The 27,634-nt window shown below is 37.3% G+C and overlaps 1 protein-coding gene and 1 long non-coding RNA gene across 3 annotated transcripts; one reads left to right on the top strand and one right to left on the bottom strand.

Annotated features, from left to right (window-relative positions):
• On the bottom strand, positions 1-27,634 carry WDR75 (WD repeat domain 75). Its single transcript, XM_028509773.2, has 21 exons — positions 27,490-27,634; positions 24,022-24,151; positions 21,728-21,793; positions 20,861-20,951; positions 18,971-19,095; positions 16,960-17,030; positions 15,355-15,474; positions 13,630-13,718; positions 11,290-11,448; positions 10,422-10,481; positions 10,219-10,334; positions 8,961-9,136; positions 7,641-7,798; positions 6,990-7,170; positions 6,130-6,224; positions 5,248-5,343; positions 4,231-4,400; positions 3,826-3,885; positions 1,145-1,291; positions 737-828; positions 1-327 (listed from the first exon to the last, which is right to left on the bottom strand). The coding sequence occupies exons 1-21, from the start codon at positions 27,573-27,575 to the stop codon at positions 123-125; spliced, it is 2,493 nt and encodes an 830-aa protein (XP_028365574.1). The 5' UTR covers positions 27,576-27,634; the 3' UTR covers positions 1-122.
• Positions 4,400-12,804, top strand: LOC118500050. Of its 2 annotated transcripts, XR_004902575.1 has the most exons (3): positions 4,400-4,954; positions 5,162-5,414; positions 12,544-12,804. It is a non-coding gene; the product is annotated as an uncharacterized LOC118500050 (long non-coding RNA). The 2 variants fall into 2 exon arrangements; XR_004902574.1 differs by lacking the exon at positions 12,544-12,804 and having other exon boundaries at positions 5,162-5,528.

Here is a 27,634-nt window from a genome sequence, read left to right on the forward strand (position 1 = left end):
AGTTATTTAAAAAGTAAGGCCTGTCAACATTTATTTTAAAAACAGAAATAACATTAAAATAGATGTTTCTGGAGTATTAACATATAAAAAAAAGTGCAAGAACCCTCCCTCATTTCCAAGGTTTAAAGAGCAGTTATCCAGCTGTAATCTATTTTCCTGAATTTTCTCAGTTCCTTCTCTTCTGATTTTGACAACTGCTGTACAATGTCTTCTCCCAAATCTGCGTTATTTATATCCTCGACCTTTTCAGTGAAATCATTTTCTTCACCGGAACTGTGACTTTCTTTTTCTTCTTCCATATCTATATCATCAGGAATTTCTTCAGCACTTTAACAGAAACAATAAAATATAAACTTAATATTAAATATGTATTTCTAAATATAACTTTCTAATTTAAGATCTATGTAGAAATATAATCATATAGACAAAGTAAATGAATAATCTTATTAGAGTATGCACTTTAAAAATTATGGGGCTATTAATAAGAGCAGGTGGATTTACAAAAAATGTAACTTTGAATTAAATACCAAATCCTTAAAATCTACAGACAGAGGATCTCTTTTCTAACACTTATTTTCAATATATTTTATTTACTTGACTTAATAACCCTATGTCTTTTAACTACAGGTTAAGTCTAAAACAAAGAGAAATACAGTGGAAGAATATTCTAAAAAAGGGTAACAAAAGCCATCCTGTTTCCCAAAACAGGATGAACATATTTTAAGAACTACATTACCTCTTAGTCTCCTTGGAGAGCAGCAGCGAGCTCACAAACATGGAGCACAGGAAAGAGGCAGATGGCAGCACGTGGGCTGGAGTGTGAAGAAGCTGGAGTAGAAACAGAAAAACAGGGTTTTATCTAAAAGGATTAAATGCCAAAAGCCAAACACAATAAGCTTTCCCCACAGAAAAACCAAACCAAGAAAAATCTATTCCTACCTTTTCTACATTTATATAAACAACTTCCTCACCTAAAGTTTAATCTGAAATCCCCAAGTTTATGCTGTTTGGTTTGGGTATTAAGTTATACGGCATACAAATCATTCTTCAAAAGTTACTTGTTACAGATTGTATAAAAAGTCTAATTTATGGTACTTTAGTGCACTTAACCTGTTTCACATTGTTTGCGTTAGTAATTACTCACCTCACTAATGGCAGGTATGTTTTCTGTTAAGGGTAGCTGTACCAGCTCATTCTCCAAAGTTTCATTTGATTTTTCATCCTGCTGTTGCCTGTGCTTTCCCAGTATAAAATAAAATGGGGTTGTTGGAAGACTTTCTTCTGCTAGTAGCTGTAAGGATGTAAAACAAAGGGAGAGCGCTTCAATAAAGAGGAGGAACTGCCTTGACTCAGTAAGAAGTACTACAGAGTCATAACAGGTCAGGGAGGGAAGAACTTTAGAACTTTCTGGTATGTCTTCCATTTTATAGGTAAGCCCAATTTACTGTGAGAAACGCTAACAGTGGACACTTGGATAACAGAACAGAACACCCACTGATCACTGCTTTCCCCCCAGAGTTTACAAAGATGATAGCAAAGGGCTTTTCAAAAGGGCCCTGAGTCAGCGTGAATGGGTGAAATCTAACATATTGGAAGCAGGAAAGCAGGTTGAAGGGTGGTCGGTAATGTAAGAGACCTGTGAAAGGAGGACTCTACGCTGGCTGCGGGGTAAACCAAGTACCCCGATATATGGGGCAGAACCCTGTAGATGCTCAGGAAGCAATGCTGAGATATACAGCGTATCTGTAAAGGGATGAAAAACTCAGGTAGCCTGGCTGGAAGTCTACCGAGGGAGCACTCAGAATCAGGACTGGAGCATCTCTGAAGACTGAAACAAAGGTGTGTCTTTAGACTGTACCGCACGGTGGGCGTGCGGGCAGTGCATTCCCAGTTGAAGGCAGCTGTACTTCACAGGGGGTGCTTCCCAGAACACTGGCGGCCAGGCTGACTGCCATCCTTCAGGGAGGAATTTACAAGAATTTTATCTGGGCAATGTGACCAGCTTAAAGCAGAAGTGCTAAAAATAATGACATTGAAGATTCTCTCAAAATACCTCAGTAGAGGCCAGAGAATGTTTCACCTAAGGCAGAACTTCCAAAGGGCTGTTTTCCGCATGCTCACTTTCAAGTAAGAGCAGGCAGCTAAAGCTAGAGATCATGAGATTCTGAGAAAACCTCCCAAAACATAATCCAAAATAGACTGGGGACAAGTGAGAGAACAAACATCCAATGGAATGGACTATGTAAGAAAGAAAGAGGGGAAAAAAAAAACCCCATTAGGTTATAAAAATGAGAAAATCTCCCAGTAAACAGAAAAATAAGAATATATGAGCACCCAGTTTAGAGTCTGGTCCAACACTAAATAATATCATTCTGGAAAAAGAACAGAAAATGATGGCAAAGAAGTAATTCCTTTTTTCTTAGTTCTCTGATTAGAACCCTTGAAGAGACCACATTTCCTGGAAAAAAAAAAAAGCCAAACTCTTTTCATTAAGACTGACTTTCACCCCCTATTTAAAATGGCAAGCAGCACCCTATTTGTCCTACTTCTATTCCTCCCCTCTTAATTCTTACCACTTAAATACGACATGCTAACTGATTTTATCCTTTGTATTTACTGTCTATACCTCTTGTTAAACTGTAAACACCACGGGTCTACAGACCTGCTCACTGAAGTATCTCTAACATCTGGACATAGTGGATGCTCAACAAAAAGATGCTGAATGAATTCAATGAGCGAAGGATCAAGAATAAGAATGGTACTGGGCTTCTAGTAACACTGGAAACTTTAGCACAAGAAGAAAACACTTTCAAAGTTCTAAGAGAAAATGGTTTTCAACCTAGGACTCTGTACTCAACCAACCGATCAAGTGGGAGAAAATGAAAACATTTCCAAACATGGAAGGTCTCTACCTCCCTCGTCTCAAGAACATGTGCTTCACCAAGGCAAGGGAGTGACTGAAGAAAGAGGAAAACTATGGGTCCTATTACAGTAGAGGTGGAATGAAGCTCCTGAATGAGGATGAATGTAGATCTCAAGATGATTTCTGTGCATCAGATGCATAGAGCAATCAGTCCAGAAGACTCTTTTTAAAAATACTTCTTCAAGACTTAAAAGAGTACCTAATGTGTCTGAAAACACTAAGAAAAGTTGCACAACTAGAATAGTGTGGGGTGAATTAGGTGAGAAAAAATAGAAAACTAAGTAAACAAAGGAAGAATTCTAACTCCAGAGGAAAAAAACTGGTCAAAAGGAAAAAAAAAACCCAAACACCTATTACTATATAGCTTGCCTATCAATTGTATTTACTTGGTTAAAATGATGAATATTGACCTGACCAATTTTAAGATTTATCTACATTGCGGAACTGGGAGAAAGGAAGGGTGGGTGTGTATGTGCATGATATGTGTGGCGAGTGGTCATGTGAAAAAGAGCTGTAACTTCAACTTCAACAGATCAGAGCCAAAAGATAATACCTAAGTCTGAAAAATCCAGAATTAGCAATATATAGATGTTTCTCATATACATGGAGCTAATGTGGGTAACAGAAGCAGGAAAGCAGCTTAATGTTGAAAAGGTTTTTCTTGAAAAGTGTTGTATAACCACTTGACTCTTTAAATCACAAGCATATAATACTGATATTACAAACCAGAACTGTACTTTACAAAAACAATGTAACTTTAAGAGAGGCAAATAGTTTAAAAGTATGGCTTTTAATTCCATTTTAGGGCCAGGTAAAATACTTTTTCTCCTGAGTTCCAAAAGATAACCTCACCACCTCTGCAGGAAGGCAATGCACTCTGTGCCATGAGTGGCTAAACATACCTGTTTGCTTGTTGGTGTGAGTTTCTCTTCTGGAGACTTTGTGCTGAATGTCAATAAACTCTGAAAAAAGAGATCGATTAATGATGCAAAAGATAAGCTGTAGAGTATGAACTTCAGATGTTAAAGTTAGAAAATGAGGTCAGCTTTTTGTTTTGCTCTATAAACACCTACTTAAAGAGCCTTAAAGGTGTGGGTAATTAAAGCGGTGCTCAGACACACACACACTGGCTTGTATGCCAGTGCTGCTGCTGGCATGGAGCATGTCAGACAATTTCTTCTGAGAAGTGACCCCTCAATAAAACTACTGCAGCTTCCATAGGCTATTACTCTCAAATATCAAGGCAACGGACACTTATACATACAATACAAAGTGATGGCCTTATTTGAGGAAGGACAGTAAGTTACCTGTGATTTTGTTAGGAAGTAAAACTGTGATCTGTTCAGCCACTGGTAAGCTTCTGAGGTGAATGATTCAGGGACATCTCGTGGAACAAACACTCCCCACTGGACTTCCTCTCTACAGATATTCTTTTGAATATACAAAGGCCTTGGCTCACTAGGTTTAAATACAAACACTACAGGGAAAAACAAATAGACAATAACATTTTGCATGCAAAGGTTAGTTCTAACTTCAGATTAGCAAATCACACTAACACTGGGACTTACTCCATTGAGTAAATAACCCAGGTCATGATTATTTTAAGCTTTGATTCACCAAGTATCTACTGGGCACCTACTATGTGCCAAGCAGGTTAGGAACAAGGGCCATGAAGATAAAAAGAGAAAGGAATCCTAGCTCTAGAGACCAGAGCATAAAGCAGAAGACAGACACCAAAATATCAAAGCAATATTTTGTCTTACACACTAGAACAGAAATATGCAGCAAGCACTTCAAGAACACAGAGGAGGAATGATTAAAGCTTTATAGAGAAATGTGAAATACTTCAAAGAAGTTAAACTCTTGGATTTTGATGACTAAGCAGGAACTGGCATGTTGTAAAATGAGGAATGTACTGAAACTCTCCTAGAACTAAAAGCATGAATGCCTAAACAACAAAGTGCTGGATTAAGAACTCAAGAAAAAAGGGCAGTGCCTCAGGCGAAATGGCTTTAAACATCTGATTTGAAGGTAAATTTTTTTTTAAAGATTTTATTTATCTACCTTCAGAGAGGGAAGGGATGGAAAAAGAGATAGAGAGAGGGAAACATCAATGTGCAGTTGCTGGGGGCCATGGCCTGCAACCCAGGCATGTACCCTGACTGGGAATCAAACCTGTGACACTTTGGTTCACAGCCTGCGCTCAATCCACTGGGCTACGCCAGCCAGGGCTTGAAGGTAAATTTGACTCAAATTATATAACGTATTAAAAAAGAAAATTTAGGTAACAGATCTCTTACTATCCAAATATGATCTGTACTTACAGTCTGAACCCACTGAAGACTTGGAGACCGCAGCAACATTCTCTGAGTTGGGATCAGGTTCCATTACTCTAATATTTAATTTTGCACTCCACTCCACTGGGGAAGAAAGAAACAATGATTCACTTCTAAGAGGTTTACCAAAAGCTTTTCAAAGCTTGTTATTTAAAGTAGGTAATCTTAATCTTCATTGGAACAATGAGTACTATTGTCCTTAGGAAAAGGGATTTTACACTTCCAAATACACATGCAGACACTGAAATTATCTATGGAAGGCTGCAGTAGAGAGGACAGGAAGCAGAAGAACAATGTACTCCTACACACTATGAAATGGTTATCATTTCATGCAATTACTGTCAGGTGCTTTCCTGCTACTAAACATGGGCAACATATTGGCAACTGTCACTGTAAAGAACATAAAGAAATGTTATCACACACATTCATTACTAAGCAACCACTATGCCTCCCAAACACACATTCGAATGAGTAAAATGACACGAAGTCCACATCTATTAGGGGGGTTGTGGTGGGCTGTGTTTAAATTTAAAGCTGTCAGGGATACTGCAGGTTGATGTGCATTATGAATTAGCAGACACGGCCCTCAAATTGTTAGGAGGATGGAGAATATGGAGGACAGTAGAAAGTCGTACACACTGAAGACACTGGAAAAAGGTGAGATAATGAATTCTATTTACTGACCTAAGACCGCTTGTAAATAATGCAAGTCTACTACAGGCCTAGCACTGCAAATTTTAGTGGTATACCATTTAAAAAATCATATATTCTCTGGGTAAAAACATGAAGATATAATCCAGAAGTCCTAAAATGCCAAACTTTAATTCCAACTTGCTTTGCCAAGTCACTTTATGGTAAAAAACATCTTACATGCACAACTGAGCAGATTCCAACAGCAAAGAATTCCATTTTCAGTAGCACCAAGAAGATACTTTGAACAAGTCAGTCTCCCAAAGCAAAGGTGCCTAGATGAAAACACCACAGGGTAGTTAACGGCCAGTTCTATCACATTTCCTGCACAGTACTGACTTCATGCAAAGTAGATTTTTAGACAGGCACATGTGTTTTTGTTCATAGTTATCTTGCAGAAAAAGTAACTAAGTAGTATAAAAGAAAAGGCTTATTTAGATATATTGTTTCTTTAGAAAAACAGGTTTGATGACAAGTTCTTTTCCTAATAAGCTGTGTGGTATAATAGTTAAGACAAAAGTGTATGTAAAATGTACAGTCATTTAACAAAAAACCCCTTTTTATGCTCATGTACCTAAAGAGGACAGTTTGCAGTATGCATTCTGAAGGAAGTTTTACAAAGTAAATTCAGACTCAGACATGCTGGGAATTAGGAACACTTCTGTTAGCCGTTTGCCCTTCTGCCCTCAAATGCTGTCAAGTGAAGTAAAATGGAAGATACTGCTGAGATAAGCACTGTTTGGATCCCCAGAGGCTTACATACATACAGCTTCTGTTATTATGCAGCACAACCATGAAAAGTATTAGTACAAAGAAAAGGAATCTGTAGGCCAGGGATTAAATGTTAATCCTGATTTCAGAAATGGATAAATTTTGCACATGGTTCATACGTAAAAATTTTTTAGCTTTCCACACTTCAGTTAGCTGCTGGCCTGACTGACCCAAGGCTAACTTTGGAGAAAGCATAAATTATTACTAAAGTTTATATAGAAACACTTGTTTAAATTAAAAAAATAGTATTCCCCAAATTATTGACCTACCTTATATTCCCAGCTCGTTGACAAAATGTACATTTAAGTTCCCATGTCTCTGAATCCCATATTGTAACAATTTCCTCAAAACTAACTGCCAGTAAAGAGCCATCTTCAGAGAAACAACAGTTAGTTGCTTGGTATTTGTGATAACTACCCACAAAGTCACAGGTCCAGCCAACAGCTTTTTCTGTGGAAATGCAGAGCATAGAATTCAGAAATGGTATAAATGCTAGATAACATTTTAGGGAAGTTATAAGCAATAAAAAGAGAGAAACAAACACAACAGAAAGCCTGCTCCCGAAAACTGTAGTTAGAAGTGCTACAAAGCATTGACTGATTTGGAAATTATGCCCCTTCCTGGAGACCTTGAGCTCCCTCTAGTGGAACAGTGAAAAACTAAATGCAAAAGACACTTTTACTGTATCCTTACAAACTGGAATAGAATCATCAGTACATGAATAATTATGTCATAAAAAGTATAGATCTGGAGAAAAGGCATGTAATAAAATAATAACTTGCATTTTTTAAAATTAGGCAGTATCTTATAGAACTAAGCAAGGTAGAAAATGCCCTCCCGGTATGAATACAAATTCATGGGAGATAAATATATCACTTCTTAAAATTGTGTGCACTTTAGGCATACTATATTTAACTTACTGTATATATCAGAATCATCTGTTAATATCCACACTTTGAAGTGACCATCTCTACTAGCTGTAACCAAGGTGGGGTTTTCAGAATTTTCTGCATTGCAGAAACAGAGAGCTGTGATGTGGTCTTCATGTGGCATGTTAACCTTTGTATTAAGAATAAACCTAGTAGGAAGGAAACCACCAATTTACTCTTACACCAGGACAACATGATATACTGTCGTATAACAACTTGCATATTGTACCTTTTACAACAGCGTCTTTAAGAATAGACAACAGATACATTATCACCTATGACAAACAATTGAGTGCTCTCTCAACAGCTACATGTAGACCGCAGTCCTAACATATTATCTGTCTTTGTGTAACTTACACAACAGAGATGATTATGTACAATGTCAACTTAATGGTACAAAATGAGTATAAAATACAGGTCATCAAAAAATAATACTTAAAAGTCTACTGTACTGAACTCTACAGGAACACAGATGCCTCACTAGCTACTTTTGAAAATAAGTACAGCATAGAATGACTATGAAAGACCCCACTTGTGGCAAGAAAATACAGAAAGCAAACTACCTAATCAAACTTCCCTGGTCAATATTTAATGTTTATAATCACCCCAACTACTTTTCAAAGCTTGTTTCCGGCCATGGCTGTGAATGAAAGATAAAACTATGCTAGCACTGTGTTCTTTGAAGAACATCAGGGCAAAATAATGTGGTTTTTAAAAGTTCAGGTTACAAGAGGGGTGACTACAATCACTTCATCCCTCTGGGCCTGTTTCCTTACCTGTGAACACATGGACAACAGATTTATCTTACAGTGTTCTTGTGAAGATTAGTAACACAGTAGGTACAAAGGGCCCAAGCCTAGTTCTTGGCACAAAGCAAGGACTTGATAAATAGCTATTACAGCCATGGTATGAGATACTGGTGGGCTCGTGATCTGATCAAAACATACACACTACACTATATCCCGCTCGTCTACCACTGCCACTTTTCCAAAGAAGGGGGCATAATTTTTGGAGGGGAGTATGTTAAGAACTAAGACATTTAGATTCTAATCCTAAACCTGCCTGAAGTTAGGTATTATGTCCTTGGGGGTCCCACTTTCCCTTGTTTCCTCATTTATGCAACATTGTAACTTGGAGGACACCTGTGCTTTCTCAGAGTCAAAAGCTTAAAGGCTTTGGAATACCCCCTTTGTTTAATCTAAATCTAAAACTTATCACAATAAAACATCTAAAGATTAAGATCTCAAACCATGAAACAGAAAGGGAAATATTTTCTATTTTGAAATGATATAGCCATATAAGTAGCATTACCCTTGTGTTTTCTTACTATATGTCCACAGTTTCATTTGCAATTCAAGTTCAGTTTTCTTTTCTTGACGTTGTTCCACTGTTGCAAGCCAGTTACCATGACAGCCAAATGCAGCCTTTGTTAGCTCAATTTGGATCAGTCCATAATCATTGATATATTCTTGCTGCACAATATCTAACTGATGGGTTAAAAAATCCAAAATGCTTATTAATATAAATACATAAATGTTAAAGCATTCAAGAAATGGTAGTTAACTACCTGATACATAACTTCTAGAACCTATAATAACTGACTTTTAGATAAACAGAGAAATAAAGTAATAGTTAGTTATAGTCATCAAATTTGTCAATAAAAATAGAGTGCACTATACAGTACCAATTCAGTGGTGACAATTCTTCAATGTCCTCAAATATTAGTGATGACCCACTTATATGATACAACAGAACCTTTAGCTTATAATAAGTTTTTACTTGTTTCTAAGAACAGATAGCTTTACATAAAATCTCAAGGCTAGATTTCATATTACTGGAAACATGAGCAAAAATTAAATTGGTAATTGTTAAGAAAAGAAAAAAAGAAATAATGTAAGTAGGCCAGCATTTTATTTATGCTTGTTTCTTTTATTGCATCTTCTCGCCTATTCACTAAACGTGTTAAATGCCTACCACTTCCAGGCGCTGCAGTACAAATGTACAAAGATCAGGAAGTTTCCTTTCTCTGAGGGGTTTAAAGGTGGGGAGGAGGATGAGATCAAGTGTTACAGCTCCTATGACAGGAACCCGTACAGGAACCCGTCCTATGACAGGAACCGGGTACAGAGGGGGCAAAGGAAAAAGCATGAAGTCTGGGTTGCATTTATCAGATTAAAGGAAGCTATCCTCTTTAATTACATTGAAAATGTTATCTTCGGTATGCACATGACACTGTTTCACCGCAAAGCAGAGGCATATTTGATTGTCAAGCTACATACTCTCATGTCCTGCCTTTGTGACTCAAAGGCACAGATATGTGTGATGGTTAATTAGAGTGTAGTCTGAAACAAAATAAAATAGACGGAGAGGCTGCATGAGATTGTCAGCCGGCTCACATGTAGGCACTGTTGGCAACCGTGATAAAGCAAACAACTGGCTGGATTGACTGTACTGAAGTAAACACAGGCACAGGACATGCATTAACAGCTACTAAATAAGTTATAGGCCTTGGTGGTGCTGTAAAAGGTTTTCATTGGTTTTAAGGCTAGCTAATAGATTAAAATCTTACATTGTATAACTGCTTATCACTCTGGAGAGAATAAAACTGCAAGTGGCCAGGCTTTCCATTCAACACTAAAGCTTTAGTTCTTGGATCAATCATCAAACCAGTCAAGATACTGCTGTCTGTAAAAAAGTAACAAACAACAGTTGAAATCAGACAAATAATCACTTTTAAAATGTGCACAATCCCAAATCCACTGCGTTCAATACCTTTCACTAGGCCCTGAATTACTGCGGATGCCTCGAGGTTTCGGTGAATGACAATGATCTCTGTGGGTTAAAAAAATACCTCTTTAGAAAATTAATAATTAGAAAAAATTAATTTCTATTATTCTTCAATATATCAGAATACAAAACGATTGTGTTCAATTTAGTTAGTGTTACTAGAAAAATCAGGAATATACTTTGTGACTGACTTAGCTGGTGGGCAGCTTCATTAGAGACTCAGTTTTCTCGGTTGTGCCTATGGATACCTTTTAAGTGTTAATTCAGAAACTTAAATATCCTGAAAGAGACTAGTAATTTACTTTGAAATGAGTCACTGCACTAATGGATTGCTCACAGTTATGTTCTGTTTCAAGGAAAGGAGGCAATAAGCTAGGGGATCTACATGCAGGCTGAAGAGTAACAGGACAAGCAAAAGTTCTGGAGGATTACAAGACGGCCTCATTTCGGTCAGAATCTACAGAACTCCTACACCGATACAATGGCTATTTCAAAGGAGAATCTCAGTGTTCTTTCGAAAATGCCACTGTATCTATGAAAGCACAAACGCCTACTTCAAAACCCTTCTCTTATTCAACATCATTCCACATGAAAACGTTCTGAAATATAAGTGGTAAGACAAAACTCAAATACCCTTGGCCCTACACTTTCATAACAGTTCTGAAAATACTACATTCTGGTGGCATCTTGGGGCAGAAAGGGGCAATGCTAAGAGGAGGAATAGAAGAAAAAATGCTTATTAAATCCGAAGCTACTTTGAATTTGAGGTCTTTTATTTTCCATTTCTTATAGATGCTAAGTAACTGAGGCATTACACCAATTGTATTTCCTCCCAGTAACAAATCAGGCTCACTGTTATCGGAGTGAGAAGTACAGAATAAATCGCCGGCTGGGGAGACTGAGATGTGTTCGATAGTGGCCCCTAAACGGGGAAGGAACTCCTTGTTCTTCTCGGCTGCGTCTCGCCACTCCACGAGCACAGACTCACGGCCACCACTCAGCAGGCTGGTGCCTTCTCATCCAGCCGCAGAAAGGAGTGTTTCAGGAGAAGAAAAAAAAAAAAAGAAAAATAATCAGCATTTAAAATTTTCTGACCATGTTAGACAAATGAACTATTTTTAAAAATATGCAAAGAAGTATGTTCATATCTTTTAAGCTTCTCCAGACAAAAGACTTAAAAACATGATCACTTTACTCAAAGATTTTCCTTTCCAATAATAGCTGAATAGTTTGCTGGTAATCAACTCTTCCTCTGATAACAAGGAAAACCCAATGAGACAAACATCCTCTAGGCCCATATGGCTTTGCTGCTGAGTTTTCCCAAATATTTAAGGAACAAATAAACCCACTTTTATTCTTCCAGTTAAGAAAAGGGAATACTTCCCAATTTGTTTTATAAGGCCAGCATATCCTACAGCGAAACAGGTACATCATAAAAAAAATTCCAAGCCCATTTCATGACAGATGAAAATTCCCCAACAGTACAATTAGCAAGCTGAATCCAACTATATAATGTGAGGAATGTGAAATTGTATTAATATCTGATGGGACTTTTGTATTTTCATTAAGGATACACATCATTTTAAAGGATAAAATACTAAAAACTTCCCCCCAGTGGTTGGGAACACTATTACCACTTTAGTCAACATTATCTGAGGTCCTAAGAAAGGCTTAAGGATTAGAAAAAAGCAACAATCACTTAAGTGTTCACACATAGCATGACTGGGTTCAAAGCATAGTCGAGACAGTTTATACTGTTTCTATCTGCCTTACCTTAAAAGGTTCTCAAAACAACCATAATTTATAGTCTTTTTATACAGAGAGCTAATTTCTTTCTTCTTCTATTAACTCTCTTATACCTATAGGTCAATACTGACATCTCACTGACAACCATGTACTATATGCAACCACTACTTCTCATTTATAAATACTCACACAACTTAAATTATAAACCAAAGAATTCAACGGTCTAACAGCCAAGATTATCTGTAGCAGCTCCTATACCAAAGCCTTGGCTTAGGGTAGAAGCATTTTGTATTCATTCTTTTCCTTTCTTTAAGTGCCAAATAATCTGTTTATTTCTTCTTCTCTAATGCCACCTAAAAAGGCCAGTCCTGAATGTCTCAGGGCAGACCGCCACAGAAAGCTGTGACTGCCAACTGGTATGAGAGGAGATGGAGAAGAGTAACCTATGCAGGCCATGCACACACTCGCATGTACTTCTGGAGCGGCGGCAGGAGGGTGGGGAAGGTAAGAGCAGCCCTCATCTTTAATTGTACAGTTAATATCCTTTCCATTCTCCTTTTGTTCTAAGTTCTCACACATCACAACTGTACTCCTAATGTACTATTCTAGGTGTTAGGTTGGGCCCTGCCTCCATAGCAGTCACTGCTCCCCAAAGCAAAAGCACAGATAGGCTGAAGATACCTCCCTACTTCCTGAAGGTCCAGAGTTAAACCCAAGTAACCCTCTAAGAATCTAGGGCACATGGAGAAGACTTGTCCTGGTATTATTTAGGAAGACTTGCAGAAAGAAAAATCACTTTGTCTAGATATATAATCTACTGTAGCATCTAGCTCTCTTTTTATTCTATTTTATTTTTTATTGTTGTTCTATTACAGTTCTTTTTAGAGGACCAGTAAAAAAAATGCTGACCTAACTTTCACCACATAGACCCAAGGATGCTAAAAGTAACCAAAGACACAGCACACTTCTCCAAACTTCTGTTGAATTTCATCCTATTTTCAAGGAGGTCTTTTTACTGCTCTCATGCAGCTTAAATGGACAAACGTTTGAATTAATTTAAAATAGTGAATGTGAATGAGTCAATCTAACAGTTTAAACAAGCCCTTGAATTAGACCTACGTCCAAATCCAACTACTAGCCACGTGACCTTAGGCAAGTTAGTTCTCAAGTACAAATTTTTCCTTTCATTTGTGAAATGAGGATGATGATAACCTGTTTCATAGGGTCAAGGATGAGACTTTACCACAGCTGTACACTCTGATACTCCGAAGGGCTTTGAAAGTTGAAGTATATGGTATTGTGTCATACAATTCCCAAAACACAGGGGTGACATACAGATATTTACGAGTCATTTGGCTCATGCAATTCTAGACATTTCAAATTAAAAATAAGCTGAGTTAAGATACTTGCTTCAAAAGTCCATTTTAATTATTAAACTTATACTTACCCGTCACTGAAAAAGCCAGATCCATAACCATATCATGGTGCCAATGTAGACATGTGTATGTGTATTTCTTATCATCATCAAAATTTCTCCTGTTAGAGCAAACCAAAAATTTTAATTTCATCAAAGGCAGCAGTCAGAAAAATAATGGCATGCCAAGTATAATGAATATCTGAGGGGGGTTCCTCCCTGAAAACTGGGATTATCTTTTGGAGGGCGGACCCCTTGTAGTCCAGTGTTCCTCTGCTAGGTGAGTGTTCTAGGAACCCATCTTGTTTCAGTGTATCAGCTGGTGTGAGAGGCTGCATTCGGTTTCAGTGAATTGTTTTTTGAAGACAGTTTCAACGCGTTTGCCCATTTCATGAAGACTGATTTATGAGCGTACCTGCCTGAGCCACACAGAGTGTTCAGCAGTTTTTGACCTTTTAAAAATGGCATGACCTCTGTGCCCACCCTCCCAATTCACCTAATCTCACTCTAAGCAACTTTTTTTTTACCCCCTGGGTGAAAAAGTCCTCAAAGGGAAACATTTTGCCGTTGTGGAAGAAGTGAAACAGAAAATGGCAGGAGCACTAAAAGGCATCAAAACCAACAAGTTCAAAAATTGTGTTGAACAGTGGAAAATAACATCTCAGTAGGTGTATTTCATCAAATGGTGAGTTCTTTGAAGGTGACTGATGTTTAAACATGTTAAGAATACATACATAATTTTGTATAAACAAATTCCAGTTTTTTGGATCTGCCCTCATATATACCCCAAATAATAAATCGTAATAGCAAGCTTATGGGTCTTAATATGCAAAGACTACATTTTCTATTTCTAACTGAAGTCACTTCTATTGGGTTGGCCAAAAAGTCCAGTTAGTTTTTTCTGTAAAATAAGACACGTTTTTCATTTTCACTGATAACTTTATTGATTTGGATATTTTGAGTATGTTGGCTATCTCCCATGTAGTACACCGCTGATTATTCTCAATTAATGTCTTGATTTGATCGTTTTCTATTTCAACTGGTCTACCTGACCATGGAGCACTGTCCAGTGAGAAATCTTCACCATGAAACTTCACAAACTACTTTTGACACATTTGATCAATCACAGCACCTCCTCCATATATTGCATAAATCTTTTTTTTTTGGCATTTTAATTGCATTTTTCCCTTTCTTGAATTAATAAAGCATTATATGCCAAAAATGCTGCATAGGTTCTTCCATCTTCAGTATTAAGATAGTGATGCAAAAACTCACCCATTTCGATAATTTTTTTTAATGACATTGATATGACAGCTGTCACAATACAATCTAATGAAACTGTTTCAAATGAAGTAAAGACAACTAAGTGCTACTATAGCCATCTCACCGAAAAAAAAAAAAAACAAATGAACTTTTTGGCCAACCTGATATAAACAACAGGCCACCTTTGTGTCCTGTTATGTAGATATTCCCTATTGTTACTCTTTCCTTTTTTACTTAAATGCTGACAAGAAAAGTTCTCGTTAATAAAACAACTATAGGCAAAATAGAAATTTCTACTACCCCTGAAATAGTAAGCCTATGCAATGAAGAACACTGTAATACAAGAAAGGGAGGATGTTAGTAAGGCCTAATCTCTATCGCCAGCAGTGGCTTTTCAGTGCCATCCTTCATCCTGGACCCAGAGACAGCTCCCTGTTCTGCAGCGCTAATATAACACAGTACAGAAAGCACCATGCTCCTCCTGAGTTAACTGACCAAAGACGGATCTTGCCATCCTCGTGACCGGTTGCTATGCAATCTTCCTTTGGGTGACATGCCACACATGTGAAATTGTTCTTCGCATGTTTCCTATTTCTTGATGATGACAAGGTAAACCTAAAAGAAAATTAAATTTTCTTGACTATTAAAGACTTGGTAAGTGGTGACGTAGTTAAGTAAAAGGAATTTCTTACCCTTAATGAAAACAGGAGACCTCTCGGACTTCACTGAATATAAATGCATAATTTGGAAAATTGTGATCAAGAATAAGTTTTGTTTTGTAAACATTTATTAATACACAGTGTATACTTCATGTGACTAACGCTGTACCATTATAACTTATATAGAGAGGCCACTGACATTGAACTAAAGAAAAGATGGTCCTTTTAGTGGCTTTTTGCCTGGACAAAGTTTGTTCAATTTCTTGAAGTTTTAGCATCAGATATGCACAGGCCTAAGAAATTATACCTGAGGTAAGTGGCTAATATGTCTAAAGAGGTCAGGATCCTCATTATACTGCAAAGAAAGCCAAATGCTAATACTGACATGGTAAAAGGGAAGAGGGTACAGTGTCATCTGAAGGGTGACTCATGCTTAGCATTAGTCTGTTAAAGTATGTTGTCTCATTTGTCTTTACAATTCTATTAAGATATTATCCCTACTTAAAATGTTAATTTGAGGTACAGTGAAATTCATATGGATAATTTTGACTCACTTTAAACCCAGGTATCCCAAAGCTGCTATTCATTCCTATATCTATAATATGGCAGTGAGGACTGTCTGCAGAAGCCTTTTCAAACCAAATCCAATTCTGATACAAATACACACACCAGACTCTTGGCATACAAGGATTTTTGGCTAGAAAAGCTCCCAAGGTTTTTGAGACTAATGATCTCTCAATCCCATCTACCGTGGGTTAAAAACTGGAATCCAAAAAACAATATAAATGAACAAACAAAACAAAAACAAACTTATATAGAGAAACAACCTGATGGTTTCCAGGTGGATGGGTGGGGGTGAGAAGGCTGGGTGACAGAGCTGAAGGGATCAGAAGGAACAACTGGTGGCTATAAAACAGTCACGGGGACGTGAATACAACACAGAGACTAGTTGATGATACTGTAGTAACTACGCACGGCATCAGGTGGGTACTAGACTTTGTAAGTTACATAAATGTCTAACCACTTTACTGAACACCTGACACTAATGTATGTCAACTGTAATTGAAAAATAAAATTTAAAAAGAAGTGGCAAACTAGTAACATCTGTCTTATGGGGCCATGTGACAGATTAAATAAAAAAATGTATGTCAAGGCCTACCATAACCCATAAAGTTAAATATAAAATATAGTATTGTAATTAATAGTTGTATTTATTAAATATTACTAGGTATCAGGCCCCAAAACCAAACCAAACCAAAACTCCCCCACAAAACCAACCCAACACCCCCCCCAGAATTCTCCACACCCTAAAAAGTACCTCTATATCTTATGATTTCACAATCATTTGTAACATGAAACTTGTAACAGCTTTGGATCATAGGTGTGAGAATGATATAAAGAAACTCTCAGGTAAACAAAGCTTTCAAAAAGGAATTCTTACCTTGAGGTTTTTTTCTTTTTGAAAAAATACACAGACAAGTAAAAGTCCCGTACTGCAGCTACATATTCTCCCTGGTATTTCAAAATAGATAACATCCACAAAAACAGTCAACCCTCTTTAAGAAGAAATATTCCTGCCACAAAAGTTAATACAGTAAAAATAGTATTTTGTAGATTATGTTAATATAAAACAATGTATTATAGTTTAGCTATGGATAGAATAATTGAACTTTAAAAATAATCACAGAAAATTAAAAGAACAACTTAGGTCCTAAATCCTAAAACTAGGCTGTCTAGCTTCAGATGTAAAAGACAAGTACCATGATTTCACTTATACATGAAATCTAATGAAAATAAAGAAACTAGAAACAGACTCATAGATACAAAGAACAGACTGACAGCTGTCAGAGGGGATGGGGTTGGGAGTTGAATGAAAAAGGTGAAGGGATTGAGCAAAGAAAACCCCTCAGAGACAAAGACAACAGTATGATGGGTGGGTGGGGGGGGTAAGAGAGAGTAATGAGGGGATACATGGTGAAGGCAGGAGACTTGACTTGGGGTGGTGAACATACTATATACAAATGATATAGATATGCAAGACCTGACACCTGAAACCTATATACTTTCATTAACCAATGTCACCCCAGTAAATTCAATAAAAATCAAAACAGATGATTTAGTTTTTTCCCATTAAGGTATAATTTACATACAATAAAATGCAATTTTTCACATATGGCTATATCCATGATCCAATCAAGATTTAGAAGTTTCTTCACCTCTGGAATGTTCCCTGTTCCTCTTTCCAGTTACTGCTCAGTGACCCGACCCTTGCCAGCAACCAGAGATTTCTACAACCATTCACTTCTCTGCCTGTTCTAGAACGCCACACAAACAGAATGGTATAATAGTTTGTCTGAGCTCTTTAACTCAATAGCACTTTTCTGAGATTCACCCATAGCCTTATGTGTGTCATTAGTTCCTTTTTATTGTGAAGCAGCATTCCACGGAGTGGATATATTGTATGTATTCTCTTCTTGATGAACATTTGGTTATTTCCCTTTTGGGGCTATTAATACTAATCATTGTTACACATGCCATTTTGTGGCCCTGTTGTCATTTCTCTACCAAGGAGGGGAACTGCTGGGTCACTGTCAAGATGTCTGTTTATCTTTGCTCCATATCTTGTCAACACTCAGTGGTGTCATTATTTTAATTTTATCTATTCTAATGAACACAAAATGGTATCTCACTGTGATTTTAACTTGTACTTTATAATGTTAAAGTCTTCTCTACTCTAAGAAATGAACTCTTTTCAGAACAAAGCCAAAATAATGCTATAAAATGTAAGACTAAAGAAACATGCCATTGCAATAACATCACTAGGGCCTTTTGGTGGTACCTGATTTTAATAAAGTGATTATTTACAGGTGACAGATAAATAAATCATAGTATGAACACCACACAGTCATCATTTCTGGTGAACATTTAAGCACCACTAATGCTGCAATGTTAAGTAAAAAAAAAAAAAAAAAAAAGATAGATACTAATTCCATTTGGGAAAAGTTGTATGTATGTTTAGGCAAAAGTTCAGAAAAAGACGTGTCGTATATTATCACTGGTGAGATTTAATTTCATTATATTTTCCAAATTTTCCCCAATGGGCATATTATTGTCAGGGAGCTCATATTTTCTAAAGACTCATAGTCTAAAATGAAAGATTCAAGTGGCTTTTATGTGGGATACACTAAGAAATCAATGCAAGTGCCAAAAACACTGATTGTATTTTGGAGAGAGTTCACAAGAGCAGTAAAACAGACTATACAAAATTAGGATAGTCTTAAAAATCATTACCATGAACACATGCTAAAGCAAAGAAACAAACCTTTCAGTTACTAACAAAAATACTGTAACTCAAGGGAATATTAAACCTCTGTAACAAAAAATGTTCAGAGGAAAGACTGCAGGAAAGAGATTTTATGTACAAAACACAAAACCAACAAAATTAATTTTACCTCATTTCCAAAGGCAATGCACTTGGGTGACTGGTTTATGTAATCCAAAACAAGGGAGAGCTCCTCAGCTTCTATTTCCTGGCTTGTTGATTTGGGCAGTTTCACTGAAACCAGCTGAAATGCATCTAGCCAAAGGAAGCTATATTAATGTAAAGTTCTTTGGATAAAGTGAAGATGTGCATTCATTTCATATGAAATCAGTACTTTAGAATCCATTTGATGCCAAGATAATAATTCTACGCCACCTTGAACTAAATGTACCTTAAAGCTAGGCTCTTCCTTTGAATATACAAATTTTAAATGAAAGTCTAGTTCCACAACTCATATGCATACAGGCTCCATATATGTAGAAATAGAAAATAATTTGTTCTACTGGTACATTCTATGTTCCAAAGTACTAAGATGAACTCTAAAGTGGAGGTGGAATGCTATGTGATTGGTGAACTTAACAGCCACAAGCAACACACCATCTGAGTTTTTAGAAATGCTGTGGGCTTGTCAAACATTCATAGAATAAACCTCCTTTTCTGTAATGTTGACATGCTCCTTTTTACATCCCCTTTAAAAAAATTTCTCCCTGCTGGGCAACAGCTGTATCCTCCTATACTTCATAATGAACGTGAAATTCGGCAATACACTGATATACCACTTTCCTGTTCCCCAGCCTTATTCTATGCTCTGAACTCTGATTCTTCTAGCCTTCTCAAACTTGACACACCCCAACCGTGAACTCTTGATTTCTCCTTTCTAAAATTCATCTTTCCTTAACAGTGCCCACTGCAGAAAACCATTTACCTAGTTGCTTAGACTAACTAAACCCTGAATCATCTTTGACTTCTCTCATACCCCACATTAAACCCTGTTTGGTTGTATCTTCAAAAGATACCCAGAATACAATCGTATCTCACCACCTCTGCCACTATTGCCTAACCTAAAGCCATGATCATGTTTCACATTTTAAGTGTTTGAAGAAATGACAGTTCTCCCTACTTCTATTTTTTGTTCTCCTTTAGTATTCTCAATGCAGAAGTCAATGACTTTATTACTGCTAGGTCAGAGCATGTCCTTCTGCTCAAAACCCTTTAATGGCTTTCTGTCTGCTCAGAGTAAAAGCCAGTCCTTCCAGTGGCCTACAAGGCTCTATATTACTCCTTCTCCCTTGGCTCACTCCAATCCAGCCTCCCTGCTATTCCTCAAACGTGCCAGGAATACCCTTTCAATTGAGAATCGTGGGCTGAGTATGAAGAGTGGTTACCAAATAGGAGTGATAAGCAGAATCACCTGGGGAGATACTAAATCTCAGACCTAGTGCATCAATTAACTCACAGAGACTAGGAATCTGAATTTTTAGTAAGTATGTGGATAGACATTAAGAATCCATGTATTTATATACAAAATAGAACCTAAATATTGAAGAGTGTTATTTTTAAAGTAGCCATTTGGGAAGGCAACTTAATTATTTAGAATGCTGCCATTTCCAGAACATTTTTTGGAAAATCCTTTATAGATGGTTTAAAGGCTACATAAGAAAAACTGAACTTACTATTTAATTGTTCCTTAATGTGAAATTTTGATAAAGTACACGATATATAACTATTTGTGAATTTGTTCTAGCCACTCCCTGTCACCAAAAACACCCCAAACAAGCCAGCCGCCCCCCACTATACATACAGAATCATGGAAAGAACTCACTTAGCTAATGAGCTGTGAGCCAACCTAGCTGCTGGCCCAGCAACCGTGTCAAAGCTGCTTTGTACTTTGAATTCTGAGTACAGCATTACTTCATGAAGGACAACACGGGGTGCAGTGGCGTTCTGGAATGTGAGAAACTATAAAATGTAAACAGCCACTCAATGCTATACAAAACAAAATAAATTAATTACACTATACCTGGTTTTTCTTTTTTTATTATAACAAAGACAGAATCCTCAGCATGGGCATGAGCAAAGAAGGCATGAAGTTTATGTCCAACTATGAAAGTCTGAAAGATGAAAAGCACCAAATTGTTAATGGTCTGTCTTCCTCATATACCTACCCCCTTATCTCAAAACATAAGTTCCATAAAGGGCAGGATTTTTTATCCATTTGCTCACTGGTATACCCCTAGTTATCAGAAGGGTACCTAGCATATGGAAGATACTCACTATGTATTTGTTAAGTTAAATAACCTTTTAAGTTAATACATATAGACCCAGCTGTTTCTTTTTAATAGCTGTACAGTATTCTATTGAATAAATATCACATTTTAACTGATATCGAAGTTATAATCAATTTTTTTTCACACCATAAATAATGCTTTAAGAACTATACCTATAGACATTATTTCATCAAGAGCTTAAAGGCGAGACTTCTTAAAAGCACTTATCCTTGCTCTCCTTGGAGCAAGGGCATTCACCTGCAGTTTTATTCTCACTGATTGTGTTCAAAAGTATGTTTCTCCATCAGTAGATTTTTTTTCAATTTGCAATAAAAAAATGCTGGGTCATCTATTTTAATTTACATTTCTTTAGTTATTGATTAATGAGGTTAAGTATCGCCTCATGTTTATTGGTAAAGTTTCTTCCAGTTTTATTGCTCATTTTTTGTTACAGGTTTAAAATCTTTAAATTTGTCTTTTATGGTATGTGAATTTCCTAACTGGTTTAGGAGTGCTCTCAGGATTAGGCTGTATAGAAAGGAGCAATATTATCTGTCATTAAAAAAAAATATGTTGCCATTCCTTTTCACATACTAAAAACGGAAGATTAAGCCACGTACCTTTATCAAAATGCCATCAATATAGTCCCACAGTTTAATCGTGCCATCAAAGGAACAAGAATACAGCTGCAAGGGTAAAAATAGTACAAAACTGATTAAAAAATAGAACTTACTACGATATCAAATGAATTAAGTGCTGATACAGAAGGTATTTTGTTCACTAATTCATTATTCGCCTTAGTGAGATTGAGTCATTTATTTATATTATTTTTGCAAAATTTGTATTGTTTATGACAATCTTATCACAGTTCCTTGGAGAAAGCAGATCCACTGATTTAGAGTTTAAATGAAAGTCCTGGCCTGGTAGCTTGGTTGGTTGGAGCATCATCCCAATATGCCAAGGTTGAGGATTCAATCCCTAGTCAGGGCACATAACTGATGTTTCTCTCTCCCTCTTTCCTTTCTTTTCTCTAAAAATCAGTAAATTAAAAAGAATTAAAGATTAAAATGAGGGGGGAAAAAGCCAACCCTCTGTCTTCAAGATGGAGATGGTAAGGTATTCATATAAAAAGCACTAAGAGTTTGTTGCTATTTTCCTTTTTTATGAGGCAGAACTGCTTTTACCTTACATGGGCATTAAAGGAGTGCTTCTCAAATGGTCTCAAAATGTCTGGTTCTATTCTTTTTTTTTTTTAAATTTCCAACCCATCAAGGGCCAATACTTTTGTAAAATACAATAGAAGTTATTATGTACTTGGATGCTCTAAAGTTTTGGGACACTCAATTTCGCTACTCGTCCCATTACAGACTGGTCAAGAGCCATCTGTGGCACTGGTCTGTGAACTATACTTTGGTAGCACCAGAAGGCCTTAGTAGCACATTTTTATCCCAGTGGGCACTGCTTATTTTTGTTACTGGTATCGTGAAAACACTTTGCTTATGTTTATAAAGAATTTTAATTTTTTTTTGAATGAAAGTGACAATTAAGGTTTCTACCAATGAGGACAGGAAATTATAGAAATAAAAAATGGAGAAAATATTATGTATTCAAGTAAATGATTTATACTGAGTTAAAAACATATCATAATTCATACATATAACCAGTAAAATATAAGGCAAATACATAATCACTGTCAAAACAAATACTGTGACACCAAAGTCCACAAAATCTCTGGTACCCACCCCCTCATCTCAAACAAACCCGTTGTTAAGCTGTCCTCTAATTTTATTAAATTTTCAGTTCCATGAAATAGATCTTTTATGCAATGTGTATATAGTTTTTCATTTTGCTATGAAGATTAGTTATATATACTTCACAAATTCCAATTTTAATGAAAGGGTATTCCTGCTACAAAAACAAACAAACATTCAAATGGTATATATAACCATAAACTGTTTTCTTAGACTCTCAGAGGACAGAAAGGATAAAATGTGCTTGAACCCTGCAGAAAAGCTACTTAACCAATCTTCAAGATGAAAGAGTAGCTCATTTAGTTTTGAAAAGAACGTTACTTTATGTCCCCCTTCCCCTGTGATAATGCAGTAAATGACAAAGCAAATACATTTTTAAATCAAGCAATAACTTCCAAGTTGGCTGTGACTAACCTAGAAAAGTAGAACTTGATCAAAAACTACAGCAAGAGTATAAAGTACTTTTGAGAAAACTCTTTAGTAGCTTTGCTGGAAGTTATGAACAGAGTTAAAATGACCATTTCTTATTCTTGAATTCTGAAAAGCAAGAGCTGATTTGTGGAGGGAGCGGGAGATCCAAGCATATCCCAAAATTAACTGGTTGATCCATGGACTAAAGAAGCCCTTCTTTTTGTCCAGATGTTGGCCTTAAGATTAGGTGACACCTGCATTAACACTAAGAAACCTCATCTTTAAAGGAACAGATCTACAAAATCAGTATCTCCTGGTCAACATTTAAAAAAAAGTGTTCCATAAACAAGAGTTCAGACGTCACAGAAGTTTGAGGAACAACAAACACTATATTCCCTTTTTAGATAGTCACAATGCATACAAAGGAAGAGAAGACTTACGATAAAAACATCCACTTATATGTCAAACCCAGAATTTCAGAAACTCATACAACCAAAAACCCCTTCAGTCAAATAACAGCTATTATCATTCTGTGTAACAACTGATTTATAGATTACACCACAGACAATGTAGTTGTGGGCTGTGACCCTAGTTTAATAATTAAAAGGAAGTGAAAAATATGCTGATTCAGAAAATCAACATAGTTCTTTCCCTAATCATTACCTGGAAGGCTTTCCAGTCAAATTCTATTCAAATTTTTCTGGCAACAATAAAACCAGTATTAAAATATGCAATTATAAATCACTTAACACCTGTAGATGGTTGTTGGGGTTGAGCTGGATTCCTGTCACCAGATTTCTATGTCCTTGCAATATGTGTACACATTCTTCTGTAGCTGTGCTATAAACTTTAACAAAGTCTCCAGAGACACAGAAGATATACCTGGAAACAAGAGAGAAAAATAAGTTTCACCTATTTATAGATAGTAAAATCTCTTATTATCCATGAAAAATACAACATGCAACAAAGGTTTCTTCCAAAACAATAGTTTAAAAACTGTACATTTAAATTCGTGTGCTGTTTAAGTCTATGGGGACATCTAAGATTGATCAGTTCATTAACTTGGAAAAGTGTATCAATGAGGACACGGATTTACCTATCACAAGTTCCATGGGCAGAGGCTCTATGGAACCACCCAGTAAAAACAGCTGACTTAACTGAGCTATCTGCTCACTAATGAATGCAGACACTCAACTATGCATTCACTTACTATCAGTGCTTACTTTTTAGTGGTTCTGCTAACAGCAGCATATTCCCTTGTCCCCCAATTTTCCATTGTCCACTGGGGACACCAGCTTACAAACACTAACTCAAAGGTTCTCTCTCATCAGTGAGATCTATTGTACAGCAAAGTACAAGACATTATGATGGTTCTTTTCTTGTTAAAATGCTAGTTTTGCTATTGTTTTTCTGGATGTGTGGCTTTCTTTCATGTAACAGAGGCTACTAAATTATTAAGAGTGAAAAAGTTGGGATAATACTTGTTTGACTGTTTTCCTGATATAACCATAGGACAAAGCTCAGAAATGAAAATCTTCTAGTATCTTTCAAAGAAAAAAATGTCTGCTTTGTGACAATCATATTTAACACTGTACATGTCAGACACTGTTTTACCATATGCTGTAGAAGGTACAAATCACAGAACCCTTAGGCTGGATCTCTCCTCTGTGATCCCAAAGTATCCTGTGCATGACTCGATCCTGGAATTTTCATACTGTGTTGAAATTACTTGTTTACATATCTATCTCCCTTACCTGCTTACAGGATCTTACAGGCCAGAGGTATTACTTTGATTCCCAATGCTCAATCCAGTTTGTTGAACAGTACTGGCCTGAACCTCAAAGGTTTTTATTAATTAACTGGATAAAATGAACCAATAAACAGTTATTATAAAATTAGAGTAAATATTCTGATGTCAAATGGTGTAACTACTATTTTTCAGTTCTAAGACACTTGATTTTTTACATGTTCATCTCTCTGAAATCAGGTTGCATTTTGTAAGTGCTGTGGCCAGGAGTCAGTCACAACATGGTTGTGTGCAACTGTCGAATAAGATCAAGAAAATATGAGAACCAAAACATCTGGGATACTCAGTCTCCCCACCGGCTAGAGCCTCCTCTCCATTTCCCTGAGTACCTTAGTTCAGAGTCTTAGCATCACCAGCCTGGACCTCTCTTAAGGACTTTCTACCGTCTCCAGGTGTGGCCCTTCAATTCATCTTTCTTACCTGTTATGACCACGTCACTTACTCACTGCCCTCGGGATGTGATCCAAACTCCTAAGGCCTTTGGTGGTTTGATCCTGGTCTGACTGGATCTACTTTTTCATTTAACAGTGTGCCAAGTGGTTCACAACTCCAACCACCTTCTCCCCTCCCAAGACATATTCTGTTAGTATCAACAAATAAGTCCTTTAGACAGCGCTTCCTGGATATGGTAGTGGAGACTGTTTGCCACGAAAACATGCCGTAATCGATTCTGATATGATTCCCCAAAGGAAGGGAATTTCCTCTCCATGATCTTCACTAGAGAATAATGGCTTTAACTATGTGAATGCAAGCCCCCAAATGAAACGCTCCATGCCTTTGAATATTCTGCTATGTACCTACAACACTCTATTCCTTCTGACTATTCCTTAAGATTCAGCTCAGGGGTTCCACTACAATCCTTCCCTTGTCTTCTCATTCCAGATCAACACCAGTCCCAATGTGCTTCTACGGATGGCAGGCTTAGCTCTATTGCAATATTCACCATGTGGCATTATGAAAGACTTTTCCTAACAGACATTCCTGAGGGGAGGAATTATGTGCTCACTTATAAATAATAACAGAAGTATGGCAAGGTACAAAAGATGCATTTTTAAGAAGTCAAACACAAATGGATCTGAATGACAGCTTTACCACGTACTGGCTGAGTGATATTGGAGAGTTTACTTAATTTCTCTAAACCTCACCATTACTCACTGTATAATGCAAAAAACACTTTTTCTGTAGTGTTATTATGAGGATTAAATGAAACAATGCATGCAAATGCAAGCTTAGCCCACAGAGTAAACACTTAATGTTTCTGTAAAATAAGGATAATACCCTAAACCTTGCAGACAGAAATGTGTGCAAAGCACCCATCACAGTGCCCATCACACAGGACTCAATCATCTTTGATGATGAAGCAGAGAAGTAAGAAGTTAGGGATGTTCTTAAGCAGGAATCTGGATTTAAATGAAGCCCTGAAGGTTGTGTAATTTAAGGGCTGGGAAAGAAAAAGAACAGCAATGTAAGGAAAAGCAGGGAAATAATTAACATGGTATGAGAGAGAGAGAGAGAGAGAGAGAGAGAGAGAGAGAGAGAGAGAGAGAGGGAGAGAGAGAGAGAACACACATACCTATGAAATAAGCAACATGTGCACAAAGGGTAGTATCAGGAAACACCACTGGATAAGCTGAGTTGAGCTAACTGACCCTGAAAGCCAGATAGAAGAGCTATAGTTAAGACAACGGAAGACTGTTACAGGGCTCTGAGCTAAGACTAGAAATAAGGCCTAGGTAATGTTATCACAGCAACACTCTAGAAAAATTATCACTGCAGCAGTATCCAGAATGATCTTCAAGTTAAATCTATTTAGAGTAAGGAACACAGCTTTGTGATAATTTACGAATTAAAAACGCAAGAATAAGAAACTTGCAAAAGTCACACAATGGAAAAACAGGTTTTTGAACCCAGGTCAGGACCGGGACTTTGTATGCTTTTATTCCGAAGACTCTAATACCACTTTTCACGCAAAGCTCCAAAAGGTTGCCAAAATGTCTTTTGGGGTGGGGTGGTGGGGTAGGTAAGTGTGGAGAAAGAGAAATCATTAATAGTTCTGTAATTCCGAGTCACGGTTCCCGTTCCCCTTTTCAGTGCCGGGACCATTTCTAACCGCCCAACGCAAAGCCGATTCTGACATGTGGGCCCGCCCCCCTGGGCCCCTCAGTCCACTTGCGCAGGTGAAACGTTGGAGAAGAGGGAATCGCGTCCCAGTCTGCATAGACACGGAACTAAAGGGTTTCTCACTTACGTCTGCACACAGGCACCTGCTCCCGCCCGCGTGCCCCCCGGGGTCTCCCGCACGCGCGCCCCTTCGTGGAGACCAGGTTTGCCTAGACACCTGACAGTTCTTACCCCGCCCCCCGGCACTCGCTCACGCCCCTCCGCCCGCACACAGAGCGCAGTGGCCCCGTACTTTGAATCCGCAGAGAACACCGCTCTTCTAAAATTCAACTCGCTGCCGCCGCAACGAACCACGCGGACACTCTCCTCCTCCACCATCTTCACGCAGATGCCGGAACTCGTGATAATAGCCCCGCCCCGGACTTCCTTTTTGGGGC

This window comes from Phyllostomus discolor, chromosome 4, assembly GCF_004126475.2.
Source record: "Phyllostomus discolor isolate MPI-MPIP mPhyDis1 chromosome 4, mPhyDis1.pri.v3, whole genome shotgun sequence".
Taxonomy (NCBI): Eukaryota; Metazoa; Chordata; class Mammalia; order Chiroptera; family Phyllostomidae; genus Phyllostomus; species Phyllostomus discolor.

Coding starts and splice junctions, on each gene's coding strand:
- WDR75 (XM_028509773.2), bottom strand. CDS start 27,575: ATGGTGGAGGAGGAGAGTGTCCGCGTGGTTCGTTGCGGCGGCAGCGAG. Junction 15,475..16,959: donor AAAAAGAAAAAAACCTCAAG/GTAAGAATTCCT, acceptor ATTTTCTTTTAG/GTTTACCTTGTCATCATCAA. Junction 3,886..4,230: donor ACTTCCTAACAAAATCACAG/GTAACTTACTGT, acceptor CTCTTTTTTCAG/AGTTTATTGACATTCAGCAC.